The following is a 23104-nucleotide window of genomic DNA, read 5'->3' as shown; positions in this document are numbered from 1 at the left end:
CTTCAAAAACCAGCGGCCTCCCTCTCTCTAGGGTTTGTGTGTCTCTCTCTCTTTCTATCTTATGTCGTCTACACACCTTTAGGAATGACCTAAAGGGGGTATTTATAGCTCCTGGGGTGGTTCTGGACACTTAGGGCTTCAAAAATAACGAAGGGAATTGATCTGGGCTTTAATTAAGTCGTCGGGAAAGTGAACGACCAAAGTCTGCGGTCGCGGTGGCTCTACCCGCGGGAAAATGGGTGTTGGCCGCGGTCCCGGCACCTGCTCTCTTCTGGAACTGCATTTTCTGTCATTCTTGCATCGGGAGTATCTGAAGATCTAACCGTTGGATTGTCTCCAAACCAAGTGCATTAGAAAGCTGGTTGGATCCTCTATGTTGTCTCAAATTTTGGGGGTGATCAGACGGTGAGAAGGTCTTCATCGCTTGTCATACTTCTGACGGTCTGCATTTATCCAAAATTGCTCATTTGTTCCAAATTGCATATCTTTTGCCCAAGTTTCCTGTAAAGTATTTTGAAACTCTAAAACATTGAAAACACTTTAAAAACCATTGAAAACAGAGTTAAAACACCTGGATAAGATACAATTATGATCCATAAAAGTGGTCAGAATACGGTGTTATCAGCATGTAGACCACAGATTTCCCTCGCTTCAAAATAAAGAGTCAAGTGTCGGAAACAGAGTAAATGAAGCCAGCGGTAAGAAGAAAAGTTTTTAGTTCAATATACCAGGCTCGCAGCACTTGTTTAAGACCGTAGATGGCTTTGCGGAGACGACATACGTGATTTGGTCGGTCTGCATCAATGAAACCTGGAGGCTGTTCCATGTACACCTCATCCATTAGTGTACCCTGTAGAAAGCCGTTTTGCAGTTTTTATTTCTCATGTGTGATATTGTTTACCTAATTTATTGCATTTTTTTCTCTGGGCCTTGATTTTTGTAGTCTCATTTTGTTGTTGTGTGTTGTCTGCCAATGAAATTTGCTTAGAAAATTCAGCAGCCAAGAGTATATTAGGGGTCTAGTAATTGTTTTTTTAATTTCTTTCTTCTCGTGTGTCCTGTCTCATTGTATCTTTGAGATTTCCAGAGGCTATTTTGTAGCCAAGAGCTTGTGAGAGGTCAGGTAATTAAAGTAAATCTCTTTCTCTATTTTGTCTCTGACGAGCCGATCTAATTCTGCTTGTGTGGGTTACTCACACTATCTAGAAACACACAAAAGATACTCAAACAAATTGCATCCAAACTCAAAACACACCCAAAGATAACAACACTCAAACATACACGCACAAAAATCAAACATAATACAACATCTTCGTATTCGAACCTCTTTGCTTTGGATCGCTGGTTTTCTTAGCTCTGATACCAAATATTGTTCGAATGCCTTAGATAATAAGATCACCAAAATAACTTCTTCTCTTATTGCTTTATAAAATAACTCAAAACTAAAGCTCACAATCTCTTAAGGGATGCTACAACTTTAGCAACTCCTTATATAGGAATAGATAACTCCTAAACCTAATAGAACTACAAAATAGAATATTTCCTAAAATCACTTATTATTCCTAAATACAACTTAGTTAGGAATTGGATAACTTGCTCTTCAAGTTTACTCTAACATTCTCCCCTTTAAACTTGAAATCTTCTTTGGATACTCTCTGCACTCCTATGAGATCTCTCATCTCTTTGAATTTAATCCTTCCAAGTGCCTTTGTCAGAATATCAGCCTTCTGCTCAGTTCAGGAACATGCTCGACAAGAATTTGTTCATTCTCAACACATTCTCTTATAAAATGGTACCTCCGGTGTATATGCTTGCTTCTCCCATGAAATACTGGATTTCTTGTCAAAGCTATTGCTGATTTGCTATCTATACACACCTTTGCCTTCTCGCATTCTGTTCCTGTGACCTCACCGAGTAACTCTTGAAGCCATATTGCTTGTTTGGCTGCTTCTGTAGCTGCCATAAACTCAGCCTCACATGAAGATAATGCAACAGTCTCTTGCTTCTGAGAACACCAGGTAATCGGACAATTGTTCAAATAAAAAACGTGACCTGAGGTACTCTTGCCATCGTCGATGTCAACATTGTGACTACTATCACTGAACCCAACCAATCCTTTCACATCTGCTTTGCCGAAGGTTAAACCATAGCTTAAAGTACCTCGCAAGTACCTTAAGATTTGTTTCATTGCAGCGCCATGGGACTCCTTTGGTTCCTGCATGTATCTTCTTTAGTAGGTATCAAAAGAAAGACTCAAATTATTTAAAGCAAATCTTTTAGAAGAAGGTTCTTTCGACCACGCAATCAAAGGATGTGATATCTGTCGTCCACACAGCTTCACCGGTTACACTCATTGTCGCTGATCCTCACGTTCGTCAACGACATTACTTTGTTCTGACCAACAAAATCCTTATAAGTAATCCCACATATGAAATCAGAGAGGATATAAAAATTAATACATAAATGAAATATATGTAGATCAGCCTCACGTTAAACTAGTCATGACTCCATAGCTAACTGGCTTTGACTTGGAAACTTATAAAAAAATTAACCGCTATTCTTGATTTTGCAGGCTGAGATGATCGATCCAGCAGTCAAGGGTACTTTAAACGTCCTAAAGACTTGTATCAAAGTGTCTTCTGTCAAGAAAGTGATCGTAACATCGTCCATGGCTGCAGTTCTTGCTCGTGAGTCCCCCTTTGGACCAAACGAGTTAGTAGATGAAACCACCTTCTCTGATCCAATTTTTTGTGAAAAGAAAAAAGTCTTTAAATAGTGTTTTTTGTATAACACATCAATGAGTTCGTGAGAACACGCAATATAGTTCTTACTTTTTTTTCCTTTTTCATAAATGGTATGCACTCTCTAAGACTTTAGCAGAAGATGCAGCATGGAGTTTTTCCAAGGCTAATGAGATCGACTTGATCGTGATGAATCCAGGGCTTGTAATTGGACCAATATTGCAGCCAAGTCTGAAGACTGAATGTCTCGGTAGAAGTGATTGTGGAACTTATAAAGGGTAAGGATCCGTTTAATAGCAAACATTATAGGTTTGTGGACGTGAGAGATGTTGCTCTAGCTCATGTCAAAGCACTCGAGACTCCATCAGCCAATGGTAGATACATCATTGATGGTCCGGTTGTGACATTAAACGACATTGAGAAAGTTTTGCGCGAATTCTATACTGATTTGTCCATTGCTGATGATAAGTGAGTTTTGTTTGCTTTTTATTGATCACTTGTATTTATTAGAGTTACAAATACGTTTTTTACTGTACAAATTAACAATATTGTTCTTTTGATTTAATCTTAGGAATAATGAATACATTGGGATTAATTTGGTGACATACAAAGTGTGTGTGGGGAAAGTGAAAAGTTTGGGAGTTGAGTTCACTCCTACAGAAACAAGCCTTAGAGATACTGTTCTTTGTCTCAAGGAGATATGTGTTTTGTGATTCCTTTTTTTTATGTGTGATACTCATAATCATAGACTATGTAACAGCGATGGATCTGATCAAAGACCTAGTCTTTATTCAAGTTCTAAGAACTTATTTTATTATTTTATTTGTTTTTTTTATATTTTCCTCCGAAAAAAAAATATAGAGCTAATCAGTAAAGGAAAAGTCAATACATTTCAATTTCCAAAAGGACTATATCTTCGATTAATCTACTAAAGCTATAGAAAGGAAATAACCTAAAATCCTAAAAAGAAAAGGATTAGGGATCGTAAAACCTATGCTTTCTCACATGTACACAGAGCCGGCCTTGAGCCCAAGCAAACCAAGCTCATGTTTGCGGCCCTTATTTTTACATAAAAAATTTTGAAAACAAAACAGCCCATTTTTTGAAAAAATATACAAAACAGCCCATTTTTTGCTCTATAGCTTGTGGCCAATGCAAAAAATATGCCGTTCAGGGCCGGCTCTGCTTGTACACTCATTATCATTGATCAACACTCTTTCTCTCGATATCATCGAATCATGGCCTACTATAAGAAAACATGTCATATTCTTACGAAAATTCCTACGAATGTATTTGGTAAGAATAGTTTTCACCAATTTCTTACGCAATTATGACGAAAAATAAAAGTGGTAGAAAATAGGTAAGAAATTTCTTACGAAAAGAAAATGTCAAAAAGTTAAGATATATCCAACCAATAACCTACCAAATTTATATTCGCAGAAAATATGGTCAAAATTTGGTAAGAAAGTTGTAGGATCCAATTGACTGTTACACTGGTGGAAATTTTGTAGGAAATTGTCCTATGGATTTCCTACGAAATAATGTTTGTAGAAAAATCGTAAGACTTTTGTAGGAAAATATGTATTTTTGTTTGTCCCACATCGAAAAGTAAAGAATTTAGATGAAGAAACTGCACTATAAAAAGAGCAAAGTTAAAATTTTCTACGGATTTTCTACGAAATATCATTTGTAGAAAAAATCGTAAGAATTTCATAGGAAACTTATGTTTTTTTATTTGTCCCACATCGATAATCTAAGTTAATTTAGTTGAATAAGTTGCTCTTTAAATAAGAGTCTTCACCTTCTCTCCCTCTAATTAATAATTGCTTAGTCAAATTTTAAGCTCATAGTAATTATAGAATTTATTTTGTTTTTTGTATATATTTCATTAATCAAATTTATAATTAATTTTTATTTTAATTTAAACTTAATTTCCGATATTAATTTAATTTTTGATTTTTAAAAATTATATTGGTAGGAAATTGGTAAGAAATTAGTAGTAAAAGATTAGTAAAAAAATCGTAAAAAATAAATAAGTGATGTTTTATAGAAAATTGGAAGTAACACTAACTGATAGAAAATGGTAGTAATTTGGTAGGAAAGTACTACTAAAATTTTCGTAGGAAAACTATACTACCAACATTTTCGTAGGAAATTTCCTACCATTTTTTTACATTTTACAATTTCCGACGGCCGATTTCTTATGACAAAATTTCGTAAGAATTTGGTAAAAAAGAGCTGTTTCTTACATTTTTTTTTTACGATATTTTTCGTAGATTTTCGGCAATGTTTTTTTGTAGTAGTGGCCACGACATACAACAAAGAAGACCTAACACCATGATATTTCGTTTCGTGTTCGTGAAAACTGTCACCGTTTTCTTAGGTTGCTGCTAGTGCTCGGCGACGTCTACAAAGTTGGAGTCTCTGATGGATGGATAAAATCAATTTTGTAAGTCAAACAGAATCAGGAACGGTCAACAAAACAAAAGCGCTACAAAGATCTGATCAAGAGTTTAACAAAATACACTATTAAACAAAACCGAGAGTTGTATAAACAATCGTAATCTCTTAAAAAGTTTGAATCTTTACATATTCATACACCATTATTTCAAACAACAAATGGAACCTTGATTAGTACCTTACAACAACAACAACAACACAAAGAAGTCATCCAATCTTGGTAATATCTTGAATGAAAGCGTCAATGTAAACATCAGAAGAACCACTTTCTGCAACAGCTCCTCGACATATCTCACTAAGAACACAAACCCTTCTTCTCATCTCTTTCCCTTCTTCACTCTCTCCATCCATAAACCTTTTCACCACTTCCTTGATCTCGTCTCTCCTCACCAACAAAAACTCCGTCTTCTTCCTCCTCTTCATCCTCATCCCAACTCTCCACTCCTCAACAATCATCTTCGCGTTCAAAAACTGATCCCAAAACAGAGGAAACGTCAGCATCGGTACTCCCGAATATAACCCTTCCATAGTCGAGTTAAACCCACAATGCGTCCAAAACCCACCTACAGCTTTGTGACACAGCACTCGCAGCTGATCGCACCAGCTCACCACAACACCTGAGCTACCTACAAGAGCCTCTTTAAGCCTTGACTCGCCCCCACGAGCCACCCAAACTTTGGGTCCCAAAGGAACCGGACTCCGCTCTCTCTAACTCCTTCCAATATCTCCTCCATCTGAGCTTCAGAGACTAAAAGAAAACTCCCCTGAGATATGTAAAGCACAGAGCTTTCTGCTTGCTCATCAAGCCACTTGATGAAATCCGGTTCGCTACCGTCATTTCCAACGGAGAGTTCTTGAAAAAGTATTAACGGACCAGTAGCGTAGACAGGGAAATCAAACTTGGAAGTGAAAAAGTCGATGGCTTTAGGTTCCAGCTCATAAACAGAGGGGAAGAGAAGATACTTAGCTTTAGAGAGCTCATCGTAACACTTCTTGAATTTACCAAAGCTTTGATAACTGTAGCCGTGGAAGATCTCCGGCAAGTCACGGAGTCGTACCGGAGATAAACCGGGGATGTAATCAACAATTTCATCTTCTTTCGAATCTAGAAACAAAACCCGGATTCAAAAAACGATCACGAATTGTCGATAAACAAAGCTCAGAGATTTAAAGGATTGAAGATACCTAATGGTCTGATCGGAAAATGGCCGCGATATTCGAGCAGATCGGAGTGAAGGAAAAGGGAGAAAATCGTGGCCGACCAAGTCCACAAAGAAGCCACCGGAATATTCCTTCGTGCTCCGACACGCACCGCCCAAACCACGTTTGTATCGGCGATGATTACGGTGGGAGGCGGCGAAATTAGGCGGTCGAGAAGCCGCTCGAACGGGTCCTCTAATCTGGTCTGGACGGCGTCGATGAAGGCAGTGAATTCGTGGACTCGGATGAGCTCGGAGGGGATGAGGTTTGGGAGAGTGGCGAAGTGGATTCGTTTGGGTTTCGGGTCGGATCCGATGAACCCGAGCCATTCTTCGGTGACGACGAACGTGACAATGAGGTTAGGGTCTCGGAGGACGAGGCGTTTACAGAGGTTCATCATGGGGTTGATGTGGCCTCTTCCGGGCCAAAGCATGGCCATCACGTGGCGGAATCCGAATGGCTGAGGTTTGATTGGATCCATGTGTGATCAAGTGATTCTGGTCAGTGGTCACTCTGATGATGCTGAATTTTTATTAACTTTTGTAACAAAACGTGATAAATGTTTGGAAATGGTATACCAGTTGATCACGTTTTTTGAAAAGTGAAAATGTGATTCTGCTAATTTTACTATTGATATTCATCAATTTTTTATGTTTTACGTTTTTGAAAATTAATTTCGCTATATACAATTAGCTGACCACCTCCAAAGGTAGAATTTCTTAAGGGGTTCTGATCATTATTTTAATAGTTTTTTGTTACTTTTATGTTTAAGAACCTCCATTAAATTTTTGATATGTTTTACTGTCCAATGATAGGTTTTAATGATAAGTTTTAAGTGAGGTTCTACAAATAAAAATTTCATAACCGTTAACCATTAAACAAATAACAAAAGTTTGATAGCTGAGCTATCACCTAATTTTGTCCAGTTTCCTTAGCAAAGTGGTACACAAGAATTAAACAATCATTTGGACCAATATTGATTTAGGAAGACATAAAATCAGCATATCCACAGGATAACTGTCAACATCTTCAAGTAAATCGAAGATAAATATCTGTTTCGGTGTTTCACACCATACACTAAGACCATCTTTATCGCTAGGTTCTTATAAGTTTTTTAAGACTTTTTACAATTAAAATTAAATCAAAAATGCCCAAAAAATGAAAGATGGCTCCTTATTTGGGTACTAGAAGAAACGATCTTCTTGTATAGCTGGCACCTTGTGATTGGCTAAAAAAAATTAACAAAAAAATATTTTTTTATTCTTTCTTTCTTCCCCGAACCATTTCGCTTCTCCTTGGACGACGACTCTTCGTTTGCTCCGACCATATCTCTGTCGACATGCTCGTCTCCTCCGGGCTCTTGAAGGCGATGAATTCTTTGTTTCCTCTCCCTGACGGCATCGAAGGTTCAGGATTTCCTAGACAATTTCTAGGGTAAGCGAGAACTTTCTTCTGATTTTGTTTTTATTTGTTGATTTTGATTCTAATTTCTCCTGGGTTTGTTTAATCAAAGAGTGATGCAGAGCATCCTTATCTGTTTAGAAGTTTCTTACGTCTTTTGGCTTTGGTGTTTACGTGTCTTTCAAGTTGTGTTTTTTCCTTTCATGCGTGTGATGAACCAAGCTTTACGACCATTCATCAGAAAGTTTGTCGTCGTTTACTTTGACGATATTTTGATATTCAGTTCGTCTCTTGAAGAACACCTACGGCACCTACGTAGTATTTTGGAGGTTTTACGTCGCGATCAGTTTTATGTCGCCAAACAGAAGTGCGAATTTGGAGCTGATCATGTTCTTTTTTTGGGATATGTTGTCTCTAGAGATGGCCTTTCCGTAGATAGCAGTAAGGTCGAAGCCGTGCGTACTTGGCCAGAACCACGCTCCTTAACGGAGGTTTGCAGCTTCCACGGTCTTGCTTCATTCTACCGGCGCTTCGTTCCTCATTTCAGTATTGTCATGGCACCCATCACTGATTGTATGAAAGCTGGCAAATTCGCTTGGACCAAAGAAGCTTCATCTGCGTTTGCGACGATAAAGGAAAAACTTACTACTGCTCCAATTCTTGTTTTACCAGATTTTACGCAAGCCTTTGAACTTCACAGTGATGCTTCTAAACTTGGGATTGGTGCTGTGTTAAGTCAATTGGGTCGTCCCATTGCTTACTATAGTGAGAAACTTTCGGGTGCACGGATTCGCTATAGTACTTATGATATTGAATTCTATGCCGTGGTGCAGGCAATAAAGCATTGGCGTCATTACTTGTTTCACCGTGAGTTCATTCTATTTACGGACCATGATGCGCTTAAACACTTGGATAGTCAAGCAAAGGTGTCCTCTCGTCATGCTACTTGGATTGCCTTTCTACAGCAATTCACATTTACTATTCGACATCAAGCAGGGAATCTTAATCGAGTCGCTGATGCTTTGAACAGGCGTCATGCGTTAGTGACGACTATGCACACGTCTGTGCCTGGGTTTTCCTCCTTTGCTGACCTATATTGTTCGGATCCTTACTTTGCGAGCGTTCTTGGTGACGTGAACAGTGGTACGACGTCCGATTTTTCTCTCCAAGATTGCTTCTTGTTCAAGGAAAATCAGTTGTGTATCCTGATTGCAGTTTACGGCTGCGTATTATCAAGGAGTTGCATGATGAAGGACATGTTGGGAGGGATCGTACTTTGCAGTTGATATCAACCTCTTATTTTTGGCCTTCCTTAAGGCGTGACGTGGTGCGATTTGTTGAACGCTGTCGGGCTTGCCAGCAAGCTAAAGGTTCTGCTTCGAATGCTGGTTTATATTTGCCTCTCCCTGTTCCGACTCAGCCATGGACTGATATCAGCATGGACTTTATTCTTGGCTTACCTCGTACTCAAAGAGGTTTTGATTCCATCTTTGTTGTTGTGGATCGCTTTTCGAAGATGGCCCATTTTATACCTTGTAAGAAAACGACAGACGCTATTCAAGTGGCCTCTTTATTCTTTACTGAGGTATATCGCCTGCATGGCTTGCCCTCTTCCATTGTATCAGACAGGGATACACGTTTTCTAAGTCACTTTTGGCGTTCTGTGTGGAAGCTGCTCCACACTAGTCTGGATATGAGTATCGCATATCATCCTCAAACCGATGGCAAACAGAGGTTACTAACAGAGCTTTAGGAAACATGCTTCGCAGTTTGGTCGGCAAAAATCTCAAATCATGGGACAGCAAGCTTTGTCTCGCCGAGTTTGCTCACAATCACGCTAGTAATCGGAGTTCTGGGTTTTGTCCGTTCAAGGTTGTTTATGGCGTAATTCCGCGATGTCCACTAGATCTTGCGCCACTTCCAGATCGCGTTCGTCTTCATGGTCAGGCAATTGATTTTGTGGAAAATGTTCAAACCATTCATCAGGAAACTCAACAAAATTTGCAATCGGCGACAGCATCTTACAAAGCACAAGCAGACACACATCGTCGGGAAGTCGAGTTTCAACCAGGTGATATGGTGTGGGTCATTTTAACGAAGGAACGATTTCCAGCTCGTGAGTACAACAAGCTGCGTTCTCGGAAGCTTGGCCCTCTTGAGATTGTTGAACGCATTAACGCTAATGCATATCGTGTCCGTCTTCCACCAGACATTCGCACGGCTGATGTGTTTAATGTTAAGCACATATTTCGGTATCATGGTGAAAATGACATTCCAGATTCGAGGGCGAATCCTCTTCTACCCAGGGGACCTGATGCAGAGCATCCTTATCTGTTTAGAAGTTTCTTACGTCTTTTGGCTTTGTTGTTTACGTGTCTTTCAAGTTGTGTTTTTTCCTTTTTATTTCTTTGACGGTTTAAGCACTTTTCCTTTTTGTTTAGGAATTCCTATGGCTTAGGGCTTTGTTAGCAGCTATATAAGGTAGTCGAGTCTTTGTTTTTGATTCACGTTTTGCTTCTAAGAAAATCAATAAAAAAACCAAAAAGAGGAAATCTAAATTTCCCAAAGAGCTTTGCCTTGCTTAGCGCTGAGAGGAGCACTCTCGACCTCTGTTTTGTTCGATCTCTGTCTCGAATAGAACAAAACCTTATTTCATCCAGAGTTCTCCTCAAGTTCTCTTAGTCCCTAGGTTACTAATCTTCCGCTACTCCACCAAAGAGTATGGAGGCTTCTAAATTGTTTTGATTTTTTGATACTGGTTCGATTTCTCTCCTGAATTTGTTTAGAGATCGATGATTGATTGATCTTTTTGAAGGATTTAGTGTCTGCTTCTTATCTTACCCTGTTTTTTTTTCTGTTAAACCTACAATTGCTTGATTAAGATTCGAAAGAATCTGTTTCAGTAGCTATTATTTGATTGTGTTTTTATGAACTCTTTCTTCATTTCTCTGGAACATGATAAAGCCTATTGCTTCTTCTTGGTCAACGTTAATTGTTGTTTTTCCAGTTACTCTTGGTTTTGTGTTGTAAACATTTCAGCTCTGATTCCGCTGAGTGAATTCTCTGATGCTGCTGTGATGAAAACGTATGGAGTGAAGCGAGATACTGAAACTCTTGATATTGCCAACACAGCCGCTAGGATGAAATCGGTATGCTTCTTGTTTCCCTTTTGGATGCATATTTTTTCAAAGGTTGCTGGAATAGTCCATAAACCCTTTCTGCAACTTATAACCATAAACTTTCCAAAAAGTCTAATTACAAAACCCCATTAAGGTTTCTACCGTTAAAGCATAAAAAACATAATTTTTTAAGAAAGGTTCTTAACCTAAATTTATTAATTAAAAATTAACTAAGAAACCTATATGGTATACAGGGATAATGATGCTCTAACTAACACTTCTAACTTCTAAGCAAGTAAAGATATCGACGATTCCAAGGAACTGCGACTCGTCTCCAACAAAAGCTTCGGCGTCGAGTCCTTTCCATGCGTCCGAGGCGGCGGCGACTCCGCTCCAATCATCCGAGGCGGCGGCAACTTCTCTGCAGTAGTCCAAAGCGGCGGCGACTCCTCTCCGTCGGTGTTGTGGCTTTAAAAACAAAAGCCAATTGGTCATCGATCGAGCATAGGAAGAGTCTATTAAAGAGGTACCATTAATCTAAACCCTTACTTTTGCCTCTGTTGATGCATTGATATCGTTGAACCTATTAGGTTGTCCGAGAATCAAGCCTTGTTTGTTTGCTTTTGGCTTTGTTGTTGTTTGTGATTGGTGGTTAGAATGATTGAATTAGACACGAAATGTTCTCGGTTTCGGGTGTTCTCGGTTTCTCTTTTTTTCTTGAATGTTTTTTTTCCATTTCTATGAGTCAGCAGATACAAGTCAAAGGAGTTTAGGTAATATTACATATCTCTGTATTCTCAATTGCTCACCGTAAAAAGGATCAATTTGAGGATGAATCGTGTTGGCTGTAAGAGCACCTCCAATGGAGGTTCAAGAGGATACCATGGCTCAAATTCATAGGTAAAAACCACAAAAAAAATTGTAAAAGCCCATAAATTCGATGATCTTGTCTCTTAAAAGGCTGATGAACCTGGGTTTGTCGCAACGTGGCAGCTTCTAATTGGATGAAAAGAAAAAAAATGAAGCTGTGCGTTTTGGAGCTTTGCGGTAAACAGAAAAAAATTTGGGAATCACCATTGAACATAAAAATTTGTTGGGTTCTAAATTTTTCATTTTTCCAAATTAAATGAATAAAAAATTCCAGATGAACCCCAAAAAGATATCACCATTGAAGCTGCTCTAATTATAGCTAAGAACATCATTAACGAGGTATATAAGAGCGTTTCTAAAGAAACTTAATATTAAAAAAACTGGACTGGGTCTCTTTATTCTCATATACGTTTCTTATTTGGAGACGTCTCTTCCTCATCTCTTCATCCACATGTCTCTTTTTTATTTGCTAAAGAATATGGGGACAAATCTTTTTCCTTCTCTTTTTTTCCATTGCAGATTTTTTCGGTCTTCCCTCCTTGTTTTCTCTGTCAGGCCGCCTCTCGTGACCATGTTCTGTCGCTGGCGGAAATGGACTGTGCTCGTGGCGGCAATCTGGATCCAGGCATCAACAAGGACTAATTTCAATTTCTCAGCTTACTCCTCCCATCTCAAATCAGTACTCGGGATTTGTCAGGTCAGGTTGAATTACCTTGCCGTGGCTTCCGAATTGGGAAAAGCGTTCGGGTGGTCGTTGGGATCGCTCTAGATTATCTCCCTCTCTCCGTCGTTCTTTTCACGGCGGCGGGTATGGGCTTTGTTGGCTATGGTGTTCAATGGCTTCTCGTCACCAACATCATCACTCTGCCTTATTTTCTGGTACATATCTATAAACTTCTGCTATTTGAATCCGGAAGATTCACACCAAATTCTTGTTGATCGATATCATTCTCATGACATAGCTCTACATGTAACATCTCTGTCTCTCTCTTTTTTTTTGTACGTATTTTTCATTAAGTTATATCATGGTGTCATGTTCTTTGAATAATCGTTTGGAATGATATTAATGTGGTATTATTATCAAATGTTTCAACTCCCCAATGTTCTTTGCTTTAAAGTTTAAACACACTTTTGTCTAAACCAATTTCTGCTATGAAGATCAAGAGTCTGCTCGTTAACGTGGTCAACTCGGTGACAGATTGTTTTTTTTTTTTTAAAACCCATATGGGTCTCTGCATTGGACCTTATAAATTCAATAGTTTCTTAACTAAATTTTTAATCCAATAATAATATTAAAAAAATCCCATAAGGGTCTCTGCATTGAGGATGCTCTAAAGAACCTTTTATGTTTCTCTGTTAGAGAGAGTAGGTTTGTGTTTTCTCTGTTTGAGTATACATCACTGAAGAACCAAGTTGAGACAAATCAGAAGGAGAAAATGGATATAAAAAAAAAAGAGAAAGACTCTAATTCAAACAGTCTTCTAATTAAAAAAACAAAAAAAATATAAAAACGCCAACCAATCACGAGCTGACACGGATGGGGTTCTGATGGGATTCTGAAAACTCTCAAATAAGTGACGGTTCTGAACATTTTTGACATTAAAACATTTTTTTTAACTCAAAAACTCGTAAGAGCTCTTGTAGAGCTCATTGTTGGAGCTGCTCTAAACTAGCTCTCCAAAAATTTATAACTGATATACAAAAACTTATAGTTTAGCACTTTTGCTACAAAACAAAAAAGCACTTTAGCTTTTTTTTTTTTTGTCGACTACCCAAACTATTACATCACAGTTGGCCGGCTTGGAGGTGGTTTTGTGCACCGTCCTTAACCGACTCGTTATGATCGATGTGGGTGAATATTTGTCCTTTTGCTCGGGCTCCTTTTGCAAGACTATCTGCCCGGACATTATCATTCATCGGGATATGGGAGATGGAAAACTATGAGAAGTTCTCACGAAGGATACGTAGATTTTCTAGCTCGGACGTAAAAGACGGCCAATCAGCTGGGGAATCCGTCATACTCACTAGATCAGAACAGTCGGTCAGAAAAAGCACCGCTCTTATGTGTCGTTGACTCAGGGCTGCCATAGCCCACAAAAGACAATCCATCTCCGCATGAAGGACGGAAAGGCTTCTGCGGCATCCTTGTTGACCAAACAGCTCCTCTTCCCCAGCGTTCACCAGGCTCCACCCGAGTCCACTGACAGGTCCGTGATCAATCCACGAGGCATCGATCCAACATGTTGGGACCCGTTGGTTCGCGGGGGAAGGTATTTGGGGACGAGAGGAGACCTCTGCTTCCTTTGCTTCCTCTGGTTGGTTCGCCATTCTCTAGCTCTCAGATTCTACCCTTGCGTGGATCAGGGTATCTTGTGGGGAAATTGATTTCCCGTTAAAGATTTTTTCGTTCCTTGCTTTCCAAATGAACCATAGGATCCAAGGGTATAAATCCTTCTGAGGATCCGTCATGCCTAACTCTTTTGTTTGCCAAAAGAGAAAGCTCATATTTTGGTAAATAGAAGTACTCGGGAAGAGGCCCGGACGGGACGGAAAGTCCGATAACGCTCAGACTTGAAGTGTCGGGGGACATAAAAATAGGAGGTGATTTGTAGATTCTACGGGATCGCCACATCGGGGACAGCTCGTGTCAGATCCAAGATGTCGGTATGTTAGATTATGACATGTAGCCACATATCCTGACAAAGATTGCCACATGAAATGCTTCATTTTGCCGGGGCAGCTGGTTTTCCACCTGTCTTTGCAATACCGTAATGCTCGGTTCCCCCACCATATTAGGTTCCCGTTGTAATTTTGACCTCCTAATCAGGTCATAGCCCGTCTTAACCGAATAGAGTCCTGATTTTGAATGGTTCCTTGCGTATCCATCCGGGCAACGGTTGCGACTAGGTCTCATTCCTAGAATCAGGGAAACATCCTCTGGTTGGAAGAAAACCCTAAGAAGAGGAACATCCCACTCCTTTGTATCTTATCGGATGAAGGAGTAAACAAGTAACCCCGGGTCCTGATAGCCGATTTGCGGGGTGGCTCTCACCGGTCAAGCTCTAGTATCCGGGATCCATGGTTCGCTCCAGACCCTTGTATTTAAACCCGACCCTATTGTTTTCCGCAGTCCCATCATTAGATATGGTTTTGCAGCTAAAATGCTCCGCCACCCATAGGATGGGGAGTAGACGCGACGATCCTCTAACGGATCCGATTCTCTGTAGTATCGTCCTCGTAAAACCCTGGCCAGTAGAGACGAGGGGTATTGAATAAGGCGCCATAGCTGTTTAGCTAGAAGGGCTAAATTGAAATCTTGAAGGTCTCGGAAACCTAGACCTCCCATATCTTGGGGAATGCATATCTTGTCCCAAGCTATCCAGTGAATCCCTTTGCTATTCTGCTTTGAGCTCCACCAGAAATTAGCAATGACACTCCGTAACTTATCGGTCACACATTGGGGAATAAGGAAGCATTACATAACATACGTAGGGACAGTCTGGGCAACCGATTTAATCTGAATTTCTTTTCCACCTTTGGAGAGAAGTCTTGCAGACCAGGAGTTCACTCTGGTACTAAGTCGATCATGGACGTAAGAGAAGACTTTCTTCTTTGATCCACAAATTTGTTCTGGGAGCCCCAGATACATGCCCATGCCTCCCTCTGTTGTTATTCCAATAGCATCTTTTATGCCTTGCTTCAATGTCATATCAACTCGGTTCCCAAACATAATATATGATTTGCCTAAGTTTAGTTGTTGTCCCGAGGCTGAGCCATATGTGCTGATGATCTTGAAGATCTCGGTTCCTTATTGGATATATGCGCGGCAAAAGAACAAACTATCATCTGCGAAGAGTAGATAAGAGACTGGAGGGCTTGCTTGGCTATTTTTAGTCCAGAGATTCGGTTTTCCCTTTCTGCTCCATTTAGGAGAGAGATCAGGGCCTCGGTACAAAGGATAAATAAGAAAGGAGAGAGAGGATCTCCTTGTCTTAACCCTCGTGTCGGAGTGATATGCCCTCTTGGTTCTCCGTTTATCAACACTTGGTAGGATACTGATGAAACACAGAACATCAGAAGGTTAACCCATCTCTCAGAGAAGCCCAATTTAATCATTAAGGCTTTAATGAAGCACCATTCCACTCTGTCGTATGCTTTGCTCATGTCGGTCTTGATGGCCATAAAGTTTTTTCGGCAAACCGGGTTACTGCGAAGGGCATGGAAATTCTCTTGGGCTAACAGAATGTTATCAGTGATAAGCCTCCTAGCCATAAAGGCCGATTGGGTCTCTGAAATTAGGTTAGGTAGTGTTTTTTTAAGTCTTTTACACATGAGCTTTGAGATAATCTTATAGCTCACGTTGCATAGACTTATCGGACAAAATTCTGTCATAGCTCTAGGTTTTTCTTTCTTGGGGATCAGGCAGATGTTGGTCTGATTTAGTCTGGGATCAAAAGATCCTGCTATGAAGAAATCTTTTACTAATTTTACAATGTCGTGGCGGAACTCCTGCCAGAATCTTTGGTAAAACTTGCTCGTCATTCCATCGGGTCCCGGGGCTTTATCAGGATTGATATCGAAAAGCGCTTCTTTAATTTCGGCTTCTGTGGGTTCTTGAATGAGGCGCTGGTTAGACGCCTCCGATACTTTCTTGGTGATAAACCGGAGAGCATTATCTGGTTCCGGGGGTTGTGACGAGGTGAACAGATCTTGGAAGTAATGGGAGGCTACTCGTTCAATACCTCGTGAATTTTCTACCCAATTCCCATTTTTATCCCTCAAAGCGACGATTCGATTTTGGCTTCTCCTTTGTTTTGTGAGCGCATGAAAAAAATTTGTGTTTCTATCCCCGGATTTTTGCCATTGTTCACGGCTCTTCTGTTTCCAGAATGTTTCTTCCTCCCGAAGAGCAATACAAAGGTTTCTTCTAATCTCTTTAACTTCTTCTAGTGTAGAGTTTTCGTCGTCTTGGGCTGCATCCAATTTGTTTTTGAGTTCCTCTATCATCTTCTCGGAATTAGAAAATTGGGACTTTCTCCACCTAGAGATACTGATCCGGCAGTTTGCTACTTTACGATGGAAATCCCGACGTGGGATTCCATCCAAAGAGCCCCAGCCGGAGATTACCGCCTCTTTGAATCCTGGTTTTCCCAACCATCTTTATCAAATCTAAAAGACTTCCTCTTTCTTCGATTGTCCACTTGGATGCGGGCCAATACAGGACGGTGATCTGAACCCCATAATTTAAGGTATTCCACCGAGGTATGGGGGAAGGCAGATTGCCATTCTCCATTCCCCACCGCTCTATCCAGACGACACTTGATCTTTCCGTTACGTCTTCTTCCAACCCATGAGAAGGAATTTCCTTTAAACGAGAATTTGAGCATCCCACAGTTGTCTAGCATAGTTCAGAAAGGAATAAACGAGTATTCCGGTCTTCGTCTTCCTCCCCGATTCTCATTGTTTCCGTAGATTTCATTGAAGTCCCCAATCATAAACCAGGCTTCTTTTCTGGAAAGACTCATTCGGGTGAGTCGTTCCCATACGTATTCTCGGTTTTTGATGACCGGATCTCCGTAAACGAACGTTAAAAAAATTTTATGTCCGTCTAGACTGGTTTCTACATCAATGAGATGTTCATCCGAATAGGAGATAGCAACTAAAGGTTCATCCATATAAAAAAGGGCTAGACCGCCGCTACGACCTCTCGGTTCAATGGTACAGACTTGGTCATAGCCAAAATGTATTTGCATATCTTGAATAAAAAGCCGATTGTTTTTAGTTTCTGATAAGAATAAAAAACGAGGAGAAAAACAGTGGTGCAATTCTTCTAGGTGATCCTTCGTCAGGTCGGCTCCCGCCCCCTGACAATTCCAGCCTATCACGTTCATGGGTTATGTTTAACCGGTTTCTGGGTTTCCTCCCCCCCGGTTACAGAGTTCTGTTTTTTCTTCTGGGCCTTAGAACTCTTATCTCCCTTGGGCTTTCTTCTTGATCTGCATATGGGCCTAGACCTGTTTTTGGGAATTTTCCTTTCCCCTTAGTCTTTGGAGAGACACGACCCAGAGGGAAATTCCTCTTCTTCAGGGACAAACCGCGAGCCGCCGGCGATCTCGGCGCCGGTTTCTTTTTTCCGGTCACCCTGGTGCTCTTATCAGTTTCCGCCGCCTGTTTCTTCCCTACATCAGCGTTTTCGGGGGATCTAAACCAGGAAGCAGCTTTGAACTTCGGCGGATTCGCCTCTGGGATCGCGAGCTCATTGATCATCTCCTGGTCTTCTCCATTTTGATCCTTTGCAGGGCTGTCAGCATCTTTCAGAAGTTCGTCCAGTTCCCCTTCATCGAAGAGATCATCGTCGTTCATCCATTCGTCTTCCTCATCGATGCCTTCAATTGTTTCATTGTTATTAAGCAAAGCTGGATCCTCCATAAGCTCATCCTCCAGCAACTCGTTCTCCTGGTTATTGTGGAAGGTCCTTAAGTCTCCGCCTGACTCCATGACCACTTCCATCGGGAATTCGAGCTGTTCGTCGATTGGTTTTGATGTGGTAAGATTTATGTCTTCTCTATCTTCCTCCAGAGTCTGTTCATACCAATTTTCATGGAGACAAGGTTCCAACGGAGGTAGAATCATCGCATTGCTCAGCTTGGGTTCGCCTAGAATGGAGTTTGATTCAATTGGGATCACAGGCTCAAAAGTGAGAGCTTTTTTTGCTGAACTGCCTGCTTCTGAAGTTTCACCGGTTTCATACATCTTCCCTTTCCCCAGATTTGATGTCTTACTGGTAAGGGAGAGGTGGAATGGTCTGCTATGCATGTGCTCCGGGGAAGAGACACCCTGTTTAGCTTTGGCTGGAGGATCCGAGATAGTCCTCTGAGAGTCAGAAGACTTGGTTGGCATTGCTGAGAGTCTCGCCAGTGAAGGTTTAGCAGAGGAAAGATCCTTCCCAGGTAGGTCTTTTGGTTTGTTCTTCCCCATCTGTTTCTTGCTTGCTGCGAAGGATTCTTCGTATCGTCGCTTTCGGTATCCAGGTTCCTCATCTCTTGAGTCATCTCTGGCATTCGGGTGGCTTCCATCTGCAGTTTCATGTTTTCTTTCATACCTTCTTGCTTCAGTTCGGTAACCAGCGCTTGATTCGATTCTGTTCCAGACGCTATCGGGTCTTCTGTCAGAAGGGCGCCTTTCATCGAGGATTTGATTTCTTTTCTTATCCTTCGGAGGTTTGGAGCTTTCATCTTTGGCCTTTGTCGAGAGCTTGCGGGTTTCATCCTGCAAAGGGAGGGTGGTTCTGTCACGGAGAGGTAACGAGATCTGGCCTGCCTGTCTTCTCATTTGCAAGACGTCTCTGTCGCGAATCAGGTCATCTCTCGATGCTCGAGCTAAGTTCCTCTCAGCCTCTCTTTCCCTCATCTTCTCACGTCTTTGATCTTCAGTGAGCAAAAGGCAAGTTCTCTCGTCGTGAGAGATGTGTCTGCAGGTGAGACACCATCGATCGAGTTTTTTATACTTCATCTCTACTCTAACCACTTCTCCAGATTGAAGCCTTGCCCTTGCATTGAATCTCAGAGGCTCATCTGCATTCAAAGAAATCTGGATCCTTGCAGCTCGTGCATCAACCGCTCTTACATCCCCAAGACGATTTCCAATGGCTCGGAAATTTTCTTCCATCCAGAAGTGAGTAGGGATCCCTGAGATTCGCACCCAGAAGGTCATATTGTTGGGAAAAGACTCCCAAACATGAGGGATCCAGCGTTCCAAGGAGAAAGACCAGCGATTAAAATGACAGGGGCGTTTGCTGAGCACCCGCTGGAGATCCGCTTCTGAGTCGAAGTCGAACTGGAATCGAGAGTTTCCAAGGTCTATCCCGTGCACCCTGCCTTTGACGTCCCAGATGTTCTGTCGAGGCATGAAGGCGATGAGGGCTTCTGTGCTACGGATATCTTGGTTGAACATGCGTCCAACCAGACTTAGGTTGAAACGGGCAATGAGTTGAGAGTTGTCCACGTGAGGTAAGTCGATGATCTCTTCTTCATCTTCTTCGTGATTCCTGTTAGCGAGATTCTTTGTGTTCTCCATGGTTAATAGATCTGAGTGTTGAGAAAGAGATTCTGGTTTGAGAATGTAGCTGATGAGATACGACTTAGCACAAGGCTAGAGGCAGAAATATGACTTATAGAATCTCAAAAGCATCCCTCGAGGGAGAAGTCTTCGGTATACTCGTGAACTTGAGGTAAGATTGATTGAGAGATCTTTTCGTCTTGAGCCCAGGGCTTTTGGTTTTTACAGGTGCAGAGGATTCCTTGAGGTTGCACGCAAGAATAGAGCTGAATATAGCTATCTTTCTAAGTCTTAGCTAAGGTCAGCTCATAAGAAACTTTCTTGTTTCAGGTTATTTTACTTTCTCAACCTTGGAGAAAGAGATTTTGACGAGCATTGGGGCCTGAGACCCGGTGGAGGCCGGCGTAGGTTCGGCGGATTGGAAGAGAACATAGCTATTTTGGGAAGGAGAAAGTAGATGTTGAATGTCAAATGCAAAATTCAAACATTTCGGGGAAGTTTGGGGAAGAGGGCCTGAGCGGTTAATTCTAGAAAAAGTCTTTTAAAAAAAAAGCACTTTAGCTATTTCCACTAACAATTATTTAGTTATCTCGTTATTGTATTATTCATGTCACATACCAAGTCATGCCCAAAATAATTTCACAAAATGTTGTATTTTGCTTTTATTTAGGTGTAGCTAACCTACCATCACCTTTCTTGTGCTAAAACATTTTTCATTAGACTCGACAACATGTATGTTGACATAATGACACCACATTGTATTATCATTAGCCAATAAAATAGTTCTTATGTGATTTAAATGGCCGTGTATTTGTGATGTTTACTTCAAGTTTGCTTCTATGTTCTATCTTTTCTTTTGTCGTTGTTATGGTCGATTAGATGGATTCATTTGTGTCTGCTTTAAAAGATCTTAGTTTCATATACTGAACTAATTTACTATAACTTATAAATTGTGAATGTGGAGAATCTTTTAACCATCCTAGATACTGCTTAATTACTGCTATAACAGTATAGCATACGTCTAATGTCAATTTAACATAAGAAGAAAAAAAAAAACATTCATTGTAACAACAAAGCTCTCCATTAATGAGCCTTAATTCATATTGCTAATATCCCTAACGAAAGCATCAATGTTAGCATTAGACAAACCGCTTCCTTCAACAGCTCCTCGACATATCTCACTAAGATCACAAACCCTTGTTCTAATCTCCTTCCCTTCTTCACTCTCTCTATCCATCAACCTCTTCACTACTTCCTTGATCTCGTCTCTCACAATCAACAACTCCGTCTTCTTCCTCCTCTCTATCCTCATCCCAACTCTCCACTCTTCAACAATCATCTTCGCATTCAGAATCTGATCCCAAAACAAAGGAAACGCTAGCATCGGTACACCCGAATATATACCTTCCAATGTCGAGTTAAACCCGCAATGAGTCCAAAACCCACCTACAGCTTTGTGGCACAGAACTCGCAGCTGATCGCACCAGCTCACCACTACACCGGAGCTACCTTTTAGAGCCTCCTTCATCTTCTTCTCGCTCCCACGCGCCACCCAAATGAACCTGACTCCGCTCTCTCTAACTCCTTTCACTATCTCCTCCATTTGAGCTTCAGAGACAGAGAGAAAACTCCCCTGAGATATGTAAAGCACAGAACTTTCCGGTTGCCCATCAAGCCACTTGATGTAATCGGGCTCGGTAACGTCATTTCCAACGGAGAGTTCTTCGAAAGGTATTAACGGACCAGTGGCGTAAACCGGGATATTGAGCTTGGAAGTGAAAAAGTCAATGGCTTTAGGTTCAAGCTCATATGCGGTGGTGAAGAGAAGGCACTTAGCTCTCGGGATCGTATCGAAACACAACTTGGCTTTCTTGAAAACTCTGAGGTTGTAGCTGTCGAATAATGGCGGAAGATCCCGGACTTTCGTCGGAGATAAACCAGGGATGTAGTCTACGATTTCGTCTTCTTTTGATTCTAGAACAATCACCCAAAATTCAATAATAGTCAATTACAGTTTAAAGTTATTAACTTCACTTAAAAGGTGAGATTTTGCTATTTGAAAAAAAAAAATTGAAACTTTATGTACCTGATGGTTCGAACAGAGCATGGCCGTGACTTATGAGTAGATCGGAGTGAATGAAGAGGGAGAGAATCGTTGCCGACATAGTCCAGAAAGAAACCACCGGAATATTCTTTCGTTCTCCGACAGGAACCGCCCATAAGACGTAAGTGTCGGCGATAATTGCGGTCGGAGGCGGAGAATCGAGGCGGTCAAGCAGCCGTTCGAACGGCTCCTCCAATCTTGTGTGGACGGCGTCGACGAAGCCGGGAAAGTCGTTGGCCCGGACGAGCTCGGAAGGGATGAGATTGGGGAGAGTAGCGAAACGGATCCGGTCCGGTTTCGGGTCGGTTCCGATGAAGCCGAGCCATTCTTCGGTGACGACGAACGTGACGATGAGGTTTGAGTATCGGCGGACGAGGCGTTTGCAGAGGTTCATGATGGGGTTGATGTGGCCTCTACCAGGCCAAGGCATGGCCACCACGTGGCGTAATTCGACTGGCTGAGATGCAATTGGTTCCATAGGGTGAGAGAGAAATAAGTTATTCTGGTCAGTGTGACTAAAAGGTGACGAAGAGCGTAGAATCTGTGGGATGGGAGCTTTTAAACGTAACGAAATGTGGTCAAATGTTTGGTTATTGGGTAGTAACGGCACTTTAAAGTCATTGCAAAGTTGGAATTTTCCTCTATCGATAGACAAGACATTTTTTTTTTCTGTGGGTAAGATTTTGCGTACGTGGCAAGATTGGTCCTTTTTAGAATGATACAGTATAAACAAACCCCAGAAATAATGGAAGAATCCTTGAAAAATGTGTGTAGGTGGTCCACTTTCTCTAAACATTTGTAAAAACAAAAAATGAAAGTCTATAATATCTGATGAAAAGGCCCAATATAAGAGTAATGGGCCTTCATATATATCTTCGCCCGATGGTGTTTAGTGAGTTATCTTTTGTTTTTCGATAACCTATTTCTCTAAATGGGACCATATATTATATATAGTCGAGTCTTGGATGTATATTTTCTCCCGACCATTTTTGTATTTCCCGTTTATGTTGAGATGAGAATATGAATTGGTTAAAATCTAGTATTTACTATGTAAGAATTTAGTATATATAGTCGAGTCTTGGATATATATTTTCTCCCTACCATTTTTGTATTTCCCGTTTATGTTCAGATGAGAATATGAATTGGTTAAA

At 40.9% G+C, this 23104-nt stretch overlaps 3 protein-coding genes and 2 pseudogenes across 3 annotated transcripts; 1 reads left to right on the top strand and 4 right to left on the bottom strand.

Annotated features, from left to right (window-relative positions):
• The first annotated feature begins 686 nt into the window (after nt 1-686).
• LOC18026646 lies at nt 687-3454 on the top strand (annotated as a pseudogene).
• A 1833-nt stretch (nt 3455-5287) lies between these two features.
• Nucleotides 5288-6891, bottom strand: LOC18026915 (annotated as a pseudogene).
• A 6838-nt stretch (nt 6892-13729) lies between these two features.
• Nucleotides 13730-14119, bottom strand: LOC112081555. The gene has a single exon (XM_024148317.1). It carries the CDS (start codon nt 14117-14119, stop codon nt 13730-13732), a length of 390 nt encoding a protein of 129 aa, XP_024004085.1.
• Nucleotides 14120-17722: 3603 nt separating this feature from the next.
• Nucleotides 17723-19890, bottom strand: LOC112081554. The gene has a single exon (XM_024148316.1). The coding sequence runs from the start codon at nt 19865-19867 to the stop codon at nt 17723-17725; it is 2145 nt and encodes a 714-aa protein (XP_024004084.1). The 5' UTR covers nt 19868-19890.
• Nucleotides 19891-20765: 875 nt separating this feature from the next.
• Nucleotides 20766-22517, bottom strand: LOC18026914 (UDP-glycosyltransferase 87A2). Its single transcript, XM_024147968.1, has 2 exons — nt 21936-22517; nt 20766-21823 (listed from the first exon to the last, which is right to left on the bottom strand). Exons 1-2 carry the CDS (start codon nt 22429-22431, stop codon nt 20943-20945), a joined length of 1377 nt encoding a protein of 458 aa, XP_024003736.1. The 5' UTR covers nt 22432-22517; the 3' UTR covers nt 20766-20942.
• Between the last annotated feature and the right edge of the window lie 587 nt (nt 22518-23104).

Source organism: Eutrema salsugineum, unplaced genomic scaffold (assembly GCF_000478725.1).
Source record: "Eutrema salsugineum unplaced genomic scaffold, Eutsalg1_0 scaffold_10, whole genome shotgun sequence".
In the NCBI taxonomy this organism is placed as follows: domain Eukaryota; kingdom Viridiplantae; phylum Streptophyta; class Magnoliopsida; order Brassicales; family Brassicaceae; genus Eutrema; species Eutrema salsugineum.
This window is presented reverse-complemented; position numbering and strand designations above follow the sequence as displayed.